General features: G+C 36.5%; 1 protein-coding gene across 1 annotated transcript; it reads left to right on the top strand.

Annotated features, from left to right (window-relative positions):
• Window positions 1-10564: 10564 nt before the first annotated feature.
• On the top strand, window positions 10565-11469 carry LOC110923292. Its single transcript, XM_022167429.2, has 2 exons — window positions 10565-10767; window positions 11068-11469. Exons 1-2 carry the CDS (start codon window positions 10590-10592, stop codon window positions 11268-11270), a joined length of 381 nt encoding a protein of 126 aa, XP_022023121.1. The 5' UTR covers window positions 10565-10589; the 3' UTR covers window positions 11271-11469.
• Window positions 11470-12755: the final 1286 nt, after the last annotated feature.

A 12755-nucleotide genomic window follows, 5' to 3' on the forward strand; every position in this document is an offset into this window, starting at 1 on the left:
ATATATATATATATATTTAACGTTTTTAATTTTCAACACTCCGGAAAATATAACGGACTATTTAGTGACCTTTCTGTACACTATTAGTATATTAACAAGTACATGTAAGTATAACACAGATATCAGAAGCAGTTAAATGATTCAGCACAGTCATCGAACACTTTAATTTTCATTAATAAACTGTACGGAATACATGGAATTTTGAGGGTTGTCACATTTTTCATTCCTATCCACCAGAAATTATTTCTTAAATCTTGGTACATCTTATTGTTTCCTGGATGTACGGTATACCGAGATTTATGAGCTTCTTCTAAAAACTTATTTCTTAATTCTCCCTGCTTAGGTACCCAAATTCGTTTCTTGTGGAATCTCCAAATTCCATCATTTCCTTGCTCTAGTTCTTTTATATAACCTTTCATTCTTTCGGCATCATTTTTGATTGCTGTTTCCTGAACTTTCTTTAATTGTTCCATTAAATCTAATTGTAGATTTAATCTAAGCATACGAACTCGTCGTTGCTTCTCATGATACTTACGACTTAAGGCATCTGCAACTATGTTTGCCTTTCCTTCGTGATATTGAATATCACAGTCGTAATCACTTAGAATTTCCATCGACCTTCTTTGCCTCATGTTTAATTCTTTTTGCCCAAATATGTACTTTAGACTTTTATGATCCGTATATATAGTAAACTTACTTCCATACAGATAATGTCTCCAGATCTTGAGAGCAAAAATTATGGCTCCTAATTCTAAGTCATGAGTCGTATAATTTTCTTCGTGCTTCTTCAATTGCCTGGAGGCATATGCAATTACCCTCTTGCGTTGCATCAACGCACATCCGAATCCTAATTTTGAAGCATCACAATATACTTCAAAATCTTCAGTTCCTTCGGGCAAAGCTAAAATTGGAGCATTGATCAACCTTTGCTTTAAAATTTTAAAAGCCTCTTATTGTTTGGGTCCCCATTCAAACTTAACTGTTTTACAGGTTAGCTTAGTTAATGGTACTGCTATCTTAGAAAAATCCTTAATAAATCATCTATAGTATCCAGCTAAGCCTAGAAAACTTCTAATTTCCATAGCCGTTTGTGGGACCTTCCATTTGGTGATTGCTTCTATTTTAGCAGGATCTACGTGAATACCTTCATGATTCACCATATGTCCTAAGAATTGCACTTCTTGCAGCCAAAATTCACACTTCGAGAATTTGGCGTAAAGCTTTTCCTTTCTTAACAAAGTGAAGAGTGCATGCAGGTGCTCGCAATGTTCCTCCTGACTGTTGGAGTAAATAAGTATATCGTCGATGAAACCGATTACAAATTTATCCAAATATGGTTTACAGATTCTATTCATCATGTCCATAAATGCTGCTGGAGCATTTGTTAGTCCGAAGGGCATGACTGTAAACTCATAATGTCCATACCTAGTTCTAAAAGCAGTTTTAGGTATGTCTTCCTTTTGTACTTTCAATTGATGATATCCGGATCATAAATCTATCTTAGAAAAATACCTAGCGCCTTGGAGTTGATCAAAAAGATCATCAATCCTAGGTAATGGGTATCGATTCTTAATTGTAACCTTATTCAGTTCCCTATAATCAATACACATCCGCATCGATCCGTCTTTCTTTTTCACAAACAACATTGGTGCTCCCCAAGGGGATGAACTAGGTTGTATAAATCCTTTGCTCAATAATTCATCTAATTGCTTTTTCAGTTCTAGCATTTCAGTGGGTGCTAATCGATAAGGTGCCTTGGCTATTGGTTTAGTACCAGGAATTAGATGAATTCTAAATTCTACTTCTCTATCGGGTGGTAACCCGGGTAATTCTTCTGGAAAGACATCTGGGATGTCCTGAAGTTCCTTACTTTTAGTGTTAATGATTACGGAAATCATATACACTACTTCTTGTTTTCTTGAATAACTAGCCAACTTCATTACTGAAATGAATTTTAGTGGCTTTCGAGGTTTATCTCCTGTAATTAAAATTACCTCTCCTGTGGGGGTACGAATTTCTACGGAATTCTTATCACAAAGGATTCGAGCATGGTTAGCTACTAACCAATCCATTCCCAGCACTACATCGAATCCGGTTAATTTCATAGATAACAGATTTGCACAAAACTTATGGCCTAAAAGTTCTATTTTTCCTTCTTGCAAAATTTTATCTATGTTAACAGAATTCCCATATGTTGTTTCGACTGTAAAAATTTGCTTAAGGGTGGTTAATGGTAAATTAAGAGCTTGGCAGAATGAAGTATTTATAAAACTTTGGTTTGCACCAGAGTCAAATAATACTTTCGTATAAACGTCGTGAACTAAGAATGTACCGGCTATGACGTCAGGAATTAGTTCAGCTTCCTGAGTAGTTAACTGGAATGCTCTGACATTCTTCTTAGTAGCTCCTTCGGCCGTCTTAGCTTTATTGTCTGCTGGTTTAGTTAGCTTAGGACATCTTGTTTGAAAATGTCCAGGTTCTCCACAGTTGTAACAGATTATTGCTTTCCTTCTACATTCTTCTTCCCGATGTCCTATAGCTTTGCAAAAGTTGCAGGTCACATTGCACCTTCCGAAGTGTTTCTTCCTACAATTTCTACAAAAAGGAGGATTTGAGGATTGCCATGTTCCTCTTTTCTTAGTATTACCCATACGAAATCCTTGGGTAATCTTTTGAGCCAAATCCTTCCTTCGATCTTCTTCTCGTGTGCGCACCAGTTCATCAGTTAGGGTATTTGCTAATTCCATAGCATCGTCAATAGTGCGTGGTCCTGCAGCTTTAACGATGTTACGGATCTCACTAATTAGTCCCCAAATATAGCGAGAAATGAGCACCGGTTCTGGCGAAGCCAGTGTTGGTACCACTCTAGCATATTCAAAGAATGTCGAGGTATAACTGCGACAATCTACACCCGTCATACGATGATTTAAGAACTTATTTGTCATTTGATCTTTTTCATACACGGGACATAATTTTCTTTCTACAAGACTGTTAAATTCTTCCCAGTTCATGGCATAGGCCATCCTTCGTCCTTTTGCTTGCAATACCGTGTTCCACCATTCTAGTGCCCCTTCTTTGAACAAATTTGACACATACATGACCTGATCGTCCATGTCACATTTACTTATTGCAATTACTGCTTCGGTTTTCTCTAACCATCACAGTGTTGCAGTGGCCCCTTCATTACCTGCAAATTCTGCTGGTTTACAGGCAAGAAATTCTTTGTAAGTGCAACCAGGTGTTGTAGCTTTCATTTTCTTAGGAAGTGGGGCATGTCGTAGATTATTATTGTCATGATTGCCACCTCCATTTATGCTATTACTGCCGTTATCTTCCGAAGTACATTTACTAGGAATGATTTGTTGAGGTTCAGCAGGTTTCTGAGCAGCAGCCATAATTGCTGGAATAGCATTGGCTATCCCTTGAGCAACGATATTCTCGATATCTTGCCTAGTCATATATTGATTTTCCTGATTTTGCTCAGATTGGTTTACTTCATTAACTGGTTCATTAGCGTTTTCCATCTGATAATTAGTATTGGTGTGAATTATTAGTATCCAATAATTGATAGTTAGATATAACAAAACAATTACACATAAGCACATAAAATCTTACAACACACATATATAGCCAAAATTGTCGATTTCTCGACTTCTATTTTGTTTTATAGATTATATAGGCATCCATACACACTGTTTATCTTACAATGTTTTATTCCCTATTTTACCGTGTTATATGTTTGTTACTACTTGTTATTATACAACCATAGCTTCTTAACCTACTATTTCTTTGGCATTTTAATAACGACGCTCCCTTTCATCGTATTTCTAGGAGATTTGTTCTCCCATTTCCCGGATCCTATTTCCAGTACCTATCAGTTCTTCACCAAACTGACGAAGTTCGGCTAAATTTTCGTTACTCATCGGCGGGTTGGGGATAGGTTCTGGATCAAACTGAGGGAGAAAGGTATAAGGACTATTGATTATGTTTTGAAATTGCCAGTCGTTTGTCCACCACTCTTCCATTTCACCTAAAGGTTGAGTGTGGATTAGAGGGTCTGGAATAGCTGGTTCCAGATTTACTAGAAGTTGAATTTCGGCCGGATAAGGGTAAAGATTGTTGTTGATAGGGCGAACAACATCATAGTTTGCTAGTAGACGGTCTATTTCTTCTTGAAACGTGATTTCTTCAGTTTGGTTAGAACTCTCTCCAATTTCTATTCCTTTTTGCTTAGAATTTTCCCTGATTTCTGCTTGCTTAGAACTCTCTCCGGTCTCGATTTCTTTTCCTTTGTTCATAGGATTTTCTATCCTAGGGAGTCTCCTAGTTACTGGTTTCCTCATGCGCACTTTCCTCCATCCTACATATCTTATCCTTTTCTTAGACTTTGCTTTTTCCGGAGGTGGAGCTTGAAATTCCAGGGGTTCCTCCACATCAGCAAAATAACCAGTAAAGTCATTGGAGACTTCGATTGGTACTGGGTAGAGATTGAGATTCTGAAATGCTTCAGATAGCTCACTCATGCTATTTAGCATATATGCAAAATGCACAAAAATGCTAAGTTAAAATCTTATAAGGAAATTAAATAAACATTCCGTTTATTGCATTAGTGAAAGACTAAGTTTACAAAGGATAACGGAAAATTTTATTTATTTACGGAGTAGTGGTTTTGATGCTAATACTAGATCAGGCTTATTAATAGTTTAGAGGTTTGCATTCTCTGCTACGGTAACTAACATATAAAGATCTGCCCATTTTTCATCTAATTTGTCTTCCCAAGGTGGATTATTGCCTATTTCCTGGATTTCTGGATTAAACCTCACTTTCTTGAATTGGGGTTTCTGACTTTTCCTAATAATCGAATTTCTTTTCTCTGGGGTAAGAGGATTCTCATATTGTGCTTTGCGGACAAAAATCCCTTCTTCTAGATCCGCTGGGTATTTTGAGGAAGAGGTTCCTTTTTCTTTGGGTGCAGTATCTAATTTGTGGTAGATAGCAGAAAGTCTTTGTTTACCCATATTGTAACTAACAAATAACTAGTTAATAAAACACATAATCACAGAATGGCAATTTAAATATTCCTCAAATTTTAATAGACTTAAATTAGTGGCAAGCTTATATCAGTGGCTCTGATACCACCTTTTCCTGTCACGGCCCTCGGCCCCGGTTTGACCCGGTCCAGAGCCGCGAGACAGGAAATCCCGTGGTATTAAATTTAAGTGACAGCGGAAGTCTTTTAATACAGGATCTTGTAATATTAAAACTGCCCGTTTATATAATTTAGGGATAAAACCTTGTAATTTACAATAAGGTGATTTCACTGGGAAATCTTTATTTTATAAAACATGTTTCTTTCATTCATTTCTTTACATTGAGCCACTTCTCTAAGCTAGTAGTGCTTCACGGCACTTTCCTTGGATCACAACAGATCACCTAAAACATGTTTGAAAAGGTTTTGTCAGCGGGGAAATACCGAGTGAATCATTCAGTTTACTGAAAACGACACATTTGTTATAATTTATAGTATTAAGAGAGATTACAATGTTTCTATGTCAACCAATTACCCACAGTATTTGTCACTCGACCGGATCTGTGACTGTGGTCATATCACTGTTGGGTCCGTTCACCCACAAGTGACGTAAATCACTATCTAGGTCCGACTACCTAATAGCGTATATCATGATTTAGGCTCGCTCACCTAAAATGATAAAAAACAGTAGTAATGTGCACAATACCCCACATACCGGCTGTAATTGAAGACTACATAAACTTAATCACTGTAATTATAACTTTCGAAAAATAATTTGGAGTATTGTAAAACAGTTGATAAAAAGAGAATGACTCACATTGCAGATTTAATGAGCAGAGTATAAGCCTACTGATTAGCCTTGTTTAACCTAATTTAGATAACAATGCACACAAACGGGGTTAGTAACTAATACAGCAGTTACGACAATTCACGAGATTAAACCCTCACAACGATTGGCAAAGTGCAATACTTAAATATCCAGCGGATTCACAACGAATGACAGAGTACAGCCCTGATTCGGGCAGCATTCAAACATCCAGTCGAAATCACGATGGATAACAAAGTATAAACCCAATTTGAGCAGCACTCAAACAATCGTTGGATAGTTTCAATCGATCGGACGTTGAATCGTAATAGCGATCGAGTTATTACCCTGTTTGTTGCAGCAGCGTTCCGTGCAGTGTGTGTTTTATAATAAACAGTGTATAATTCAACGTATACTTCGAAGTTTTACGTCGAACAAGTGTCAGATTTCAAGTCCCAAGACCCCCTATATATACCTGAATTTTGTACCTCCCGCGTGTCGCGGAAGAATACGCGACTCCTGTCGCGTATCGCGGGGCAAGTCCCCCTAGCCTAGGGTAGGCTTGTCACCTGGGTGGCCCTGCTGAGTCGTCGTACAATGAAAATTCTACTTAGACAACGAATTCGGAGGATAAATATCAATTAGGGTTTATCCCCCCTGAGTTTTAGGGGCCCTAATCCTGATTCTGATTATTTTGAAAATTTTAGGGTTTATGCAAAATTACTTGGGTTTCTCAATTAGGGTTTCCTTATTAGACAATTAACATAATAAATAATGTTTTTAGTGAGAGTTGTTACACTAATCCTCATTTTTTCACTAGTGTATTTTAACTTCTCATTCGCTGAATATTCACTTAAAGGTTTTTCATTTCCACGGTCATCTGTCGGTTTAACGTAATCTTTGTCTAACGAAACCCATGCATCAAACTTATAAGCTTGCACCTAATTTTCAAAACGGTTTTGCCATCCTTTAAAATCCTCAATGTACATAAGCTTCGGCGGTTTTTGGAAATTTCCTGTTTCATTCTCACTATTAACAGTTTCAGCAACGGTAGCTGGAATGACCTGTTCAGTAGCAAAAGCATTGTAAAACTCTTCTTCCATGTTTCGATGTTGAAAGTTCACAAAATCACAATGTTCAAGCGAATTGGAGGTTCAAACCAACTGGGATCTCAAACGAACTGGACTACTTTGATGCAAATTGACTTTGGTGCGAATTAACCCTAGTATGAATTGGATTTTGATGCGAATTGACCTTGATGCGACTTGGATATCAAACTTCAAATGATTTGATCCTCTAAATGATCACTTCGTGCGAAATGATGTTGTTTTCACGCGAAATGGAAGCAATACGTACGAACTGGATGAGTTATACCACAATCGGTGCGAAATGGAGGTTTCTTCAAACGAATTGACACTATACAAATGAACTGGTTACTTTGATGCGATCTAGAAGTCCAATTAGTGCGAAGTGGAGATCTGTTTCACACGAATTGGGCCATTTCGTACGAAATGATGCTGATGTCACACGATCGGGTATGTTTTTGACAAAATTGAACAAGTTTTAGGTCGATTTTAGGTCTAATTCTTTCAAGGATTGTTTAAAACTGTGTTTCGCACGATATATATATGAAAATCAGTCCATTTTAACCGTAAGAACTCCGTTAATTTTGAAAAAATGTGAAGAAGAATGAGTAGAAGTCAGAAATTTTGATGAAAACAAGCTGAATCGGTATGAACTCTTCCTCCTGAGCTCTGATACCACTTGTAGGATCGTTGAACGACCTATACAAGTCGATCAGAAGAGTTCTCATCCAAATCAAATGCGGAATTCAGTTATTCGGACTTGATTACAGCTTGATTCACACACAGATTCACTTATAATTGTCTTGATTGTTGATTTGAAAGCGTTACAGATCACACGACACTTCAGCAGCACCTCGGCTCTAGAATCACAACTGTTCCAAATGAATGACAAAGCTTAGCTATATATAGGAGAGGCCAGTTCGCATGGAATGGACACGATCCATTTTGTGCGAAATGGTCAATAGCCACTTCGTACGAACTGGCTCTTGCCAGTTCGTATGAACTGATCCAACACCTCTAAAACTCTATAAACTAGCCTACCAAGCTCCATTCTATCCATTCTAGATACAAGACTCGATACAAGACGAAGTCGACAGACATATGCACCAACACTTTTATCTGAAAAAGGTGTTTCGGGATCATGTTTACAAGTCACCTTTATGATTTTCAAATAGGGTTGTAAACGAATCGAACGTTCAACGAATAATTCGTAAATAGTTAAGTGGGAAGTTCATTTATGTTCGTTCGTTTAATAAATGAATGAAGACGAACAAGAAATTTCATTAGTTAAGTTAAATGAACGGACATGAACAGATGTTGTGTTCTTTCTATTATGTTCGTGAAAGTTTGGTAATATGTTCATTTACATTCATTTGTGTTCGTTCATATAAAGGATTTTATATGTTGTATTTTTGTTTGATTGTTTTTAGTTTTTAAAAATTTGAAACCCTTACTATATGCCTCCCCAACATCCCTCATTTAGCCATTTCTATTTTAGTTTGTGTTAAAGCTTAACAAACTTCTTATTTTTGTTTTAATCATGTTTCTGATAATTATGTCTTGTGTTCGGATAATTATGTTAAGTGCGTATTTATTTTTTGGTGGACTTTTTCGTAATCTTTGTGATAAAAAATGCAGATTTATTATAAAATGAATATATGTCCGCGTGTATTTCTTTGTGTTCATAAACGTTGTTTTTGTTCATTTATGATCATGAACATTTGTTTGAGTCCATTTGCGTTTGGTAATTATTCATAAAAGTCAGTGAATACGTTCATTTCCTTAATGAACAAACACGAAGAATAAATCTCGTTCGGTAAGCGTTCGTGAACAGTTTATTCCTTAATGAACGAACACGAGCAAGACCTTTCGTTGGGTTGCCCTATTTGCAAAACAACGTTAATGGAAGAGTAAATTTCAATTTTAGTCCATGGGGTTTAACCAAAATTACCACTTTAATCCAAATAGTTTTTTGCCATTTTAGTCCAAATAGTTTTTTTTCTTCCACTTTAGTCCTTGACTTTTGTTATTTTTTTGCCATTTTCATCCACCACCACCACCTCCCACCACCCATCCCATCACAACCTTCTATCATCACCACCACTTGCATGCAATGTCACCACCCACCCGCCCCAACCCCAACCCCATCAGCACCCACCATTTCCACCACCATCGGCCACTTTTTCGCCACCCACATCATCAACCAACACCACGGCCATCATCGTAAACCAGCAACTAGGGGTGCAAACGAGCCGAGCCGAGCTCGAGCTCGACCAGGCTCGAGCTCGTTAAAGCTCGAGCTTGAGCTCGGCTCGAAGGTAATTTTCAAGCTCGAGCTCGGCTTGGGCTCGACTCGTTTAGTATTTATTAATTAATTTATATTAATTATAATTATTATTATACATATAATTAAGTTATTTTTTATATTTATATAAATGGTAATTATTTTTATATAAATATATATGTAATATATTAATAAAAAATATATAAACAGAAAGCTCGTTTAGGCTCGCGAACCGGCTTGAGCTTGATAAGGGAAGCTCGGGCTCTGGCTCGTTTACTAAACGAGCTTGTTTTTTAGGCTCGGGCTCGAGCTCGTTTAAGCTCGGCTCATTCGACCTTTTTTTTCGAGCCGAGCTCAAGTAGCTCGGCTCGTTTGCACCCCTACCAGCAACCACCGCCATCATCTTCACTGTAAATCGGCACAACACCATCCCCATACCATCACACCTTCAAAAAAAATGTGGTTTGACCAAAATGCTCCTAAGTTAACTGACTTTTTTTGAATGGAGTTAGTGGGTTGGATGAAAATGACAAAAAATGACGAAAGTCAGGGACTAAAATGGCAGAAAAAAAACTAGTTGGATTAAAATGGCAGAAAAAAATTATTTGGACTAAAGTTAGGGGTGAGCAAAAGGAAAAACCCGACCCTACCCGACCATTACCCGACCCGAGAACCGATCAAACATAAAATACAGAATTGATTCACTACCCTAAATATAGGTTCGGTTCCGGTCCATAGGTCCAAGTCGGGTTTCACCATGAAAAGAACCGAGAACCGACCCGACCCGACCCAACCCTATTTTATATGAAAAATTGGAACCGATCTAAATACCTAGGTACTTGGGTTCGGGTCGGGTATATTTTCTGTTCAGTTCTCGATTATTTTCGATTCGGACCTAAACTTACTTAACCCTAACTAAAGTGGCAATTTTAGTCAAACTTTAGAGACTAAAATTACAATTTAGGAAGCAATAATAGGGCATGTTTGGCTAAGCTTATTATAGTTAAAAAGGACTTTTGGAAAATGACTTTTGGGAAAGTGACTTTTTGAAAAGGAGTTTTTAAAAAAAGTGTTTGGATTAGCTTATTGATGTAAAATGACTAAAATGGGCATTCTTTTAGATATAAGGGGGTAAAGAAGGGGTATATTGGTAATTTGTAGTTTGAAAAGTTAAAAGCTGGCAAAAAAGTCACAATATTGTGACTTCTTGAAACCTACTTTTTCTTCTTTGCAAAAAAACCATTTTTAAAAGGACTTTTGGCTTAGCTAAACACAAAAACAACTTATTGGCTTTTTGATAAGTCAACAATAAGTTGTTTTGAAAAGCTTAGCCAAACATGCCCATAAAAACCTTTGTAAAACCCTTGTTTGTGGTAAGAGGCTCAAATGATGCAGAAAAAAATCTTGATGCGGGGTCTGAGTTTCCTCTGCTCCTTGAACAAAACCCCTTCATTTTGCATTCATAAGTTTTATTATACATCTAAATCCGACTCCTCTTCTGAAAACCCTAATCCTCATCATTCTGAAAACGAAATCCACGACGTTGACGATGTCAGCAGTGCAGGTAATTTGATTCTCTTCTCTCTAACTTATCTACTTTTCTTGCTCACTAAGAATAAATGCATCTGCAGATGCAGAAAACAGTGAGAACCCACCCTTTTTTTCTTTGAGTTTCAAAGGACCATAACATTTGTGCAATTTTTGATTTTTAAAATCCTGAAGATTTGTTAACAGCATAGTATTGATGTATGTCCGGTTCTTCCTATCATGTTTGATTCTAACTTGTTGTTCAGGTTTTGTGATAGAGATGCAAAGTTTTTGGTAAAATCATTGCCTGTCTAATCTGTGAAGTGTTTTATGACAGAGCTTAAAACACAAATAGACAAGTTTTACAAGGGTGATTTTGAAGCAATACCAACCATTTTTGAATCTATATTAAAAAGGAAGTTAGCAGGAAATCATGAAGATTCAGATGATGAATTGATGAATGAGTTTCGAGAGGGCCAACCAAATGTAGTTATTGATGAAGAGTTTGATTCCAGTTCCACTTCAGATTCTGATGAATAGGGTAGTGATGCTATGCTTGTTAATGTGTGTGTGAGAGCTCACCAGTTATTGTTTAGTTGCACACATTTTTGTGTTGGAAAATATTATGGGTTATTTCAAGACTCATCAGGTCAGATAATACATTCTTACATCAGTACGCAGACATATAAATTGCTAAATCAACTTGTGGGTTTATTTCATTGTTTTTTTTTACACTTTATTCTGAAATTATCGTTTATTTAAAGTAGCTGTCATTCTTTTTTGGTTAACATTATCGATAGTGTAGTAGCTAACTAGCTAAGATGTGCTAGGCCGAGATCGTAGATGCAGTGACTAACTGTCACAAATAATTTTATAAAATCGTTAACAAAATGATGCATTTATGCAAACGAAAAAAAACTTATAACTACATGTGTTAGTATCCACTTTATATTAGTGGATTAATGTATTTTAAAAAGCTTTAGGAACAATAGGGAGGAGTTTGAATATCAAGGTTGTTATTAGATTCTAGTGTGGTTATTTATTAGTTTTGTAGAAACAGATATTTATTTTAACTGTTTATTGATATTGTTGGAGATCATTTCAAACTTACCTTTTGTCTATAATTTTGTAATGGTGACCATTCTGGTTTGGCATGTTGCGATTGTGGTAACAGAGTTAGTCTTCTTATAGGAGCATTTAGGTATGACTTGTGAGAATTGGGAAGAAAAATGGTTACAGTTATGCTTGTTATTAAGTGACTCAATGAGAACTATAAACAATCACACACAAGATCTATGAAATAATCAGTTCATATTGTCACTAATTCATAAGAAATTGGTTACAAGAATGGGATGGGAAACAGAAACGAATTACACACAGAAAGGGGATGAGAAATCAGATCGTTACACACTTCAGTTCATTCTTCTTCACCATTTTCTTAATCTTCGTTTGCATTACATTCTGCGATGATTTCTTCATGATTCAATGGACCGGTTTCCTTGTTGGGCTTCTTGAACGGGCTGTTAGGTTGGGCCATGGTGGGCGAGCATGGTTCATAACATGTTATGTATCAGGTTTATGTCATTTCGTAAGGTTATGGTTTTCATCGACTCAATAATGAGGACATCTTGGACATATGTGTACGGTAAATTAACGATTTCACATTATCATTGTGATTGTGATTGTGAATTTACAGTTACATACAAAATGTTATTGGAATCCTATTACCTAGGATGTATGTGTAAGCCCGTAAGGTAAATTTTCTATTGCATTACATATGATTGTTACTAGAATCCTTTTGTATAGAATAGTGTTCCGATCTTTGATTGTATGAACGTTTTGGGGTGAATTTGTCTACATTTCGATAGATGTAACACCTACTAGGAGTGGCAAAACCAAAATTTTTAGTCCGGATCGTTATAAGATTATGTCCTCTACTGGTTATACCTAAGGATCCAACTCATGCTTTACTAAAAAAAGCTAAGATTCTATATACAAAAATTCCAATAATTACCTTTAATCAGT

This window comes from Helianthus annuus, chromosome 17 (assembly GCF_002127325.2).
Source record: "Helianthus annuus cultivar XRQ/B chromosome 17, HanXRQr2.0-SUNRISE, whole genome shotgun sequence".
In the NCBI taxonomy this organism is placed as follows: domain Eukaryota; kingdom Viridiplantae; phylum Streptophyta; class Magnoliopsida; order Asterales; family Asteraceae; genus Helianthus; species Helianthus annuus.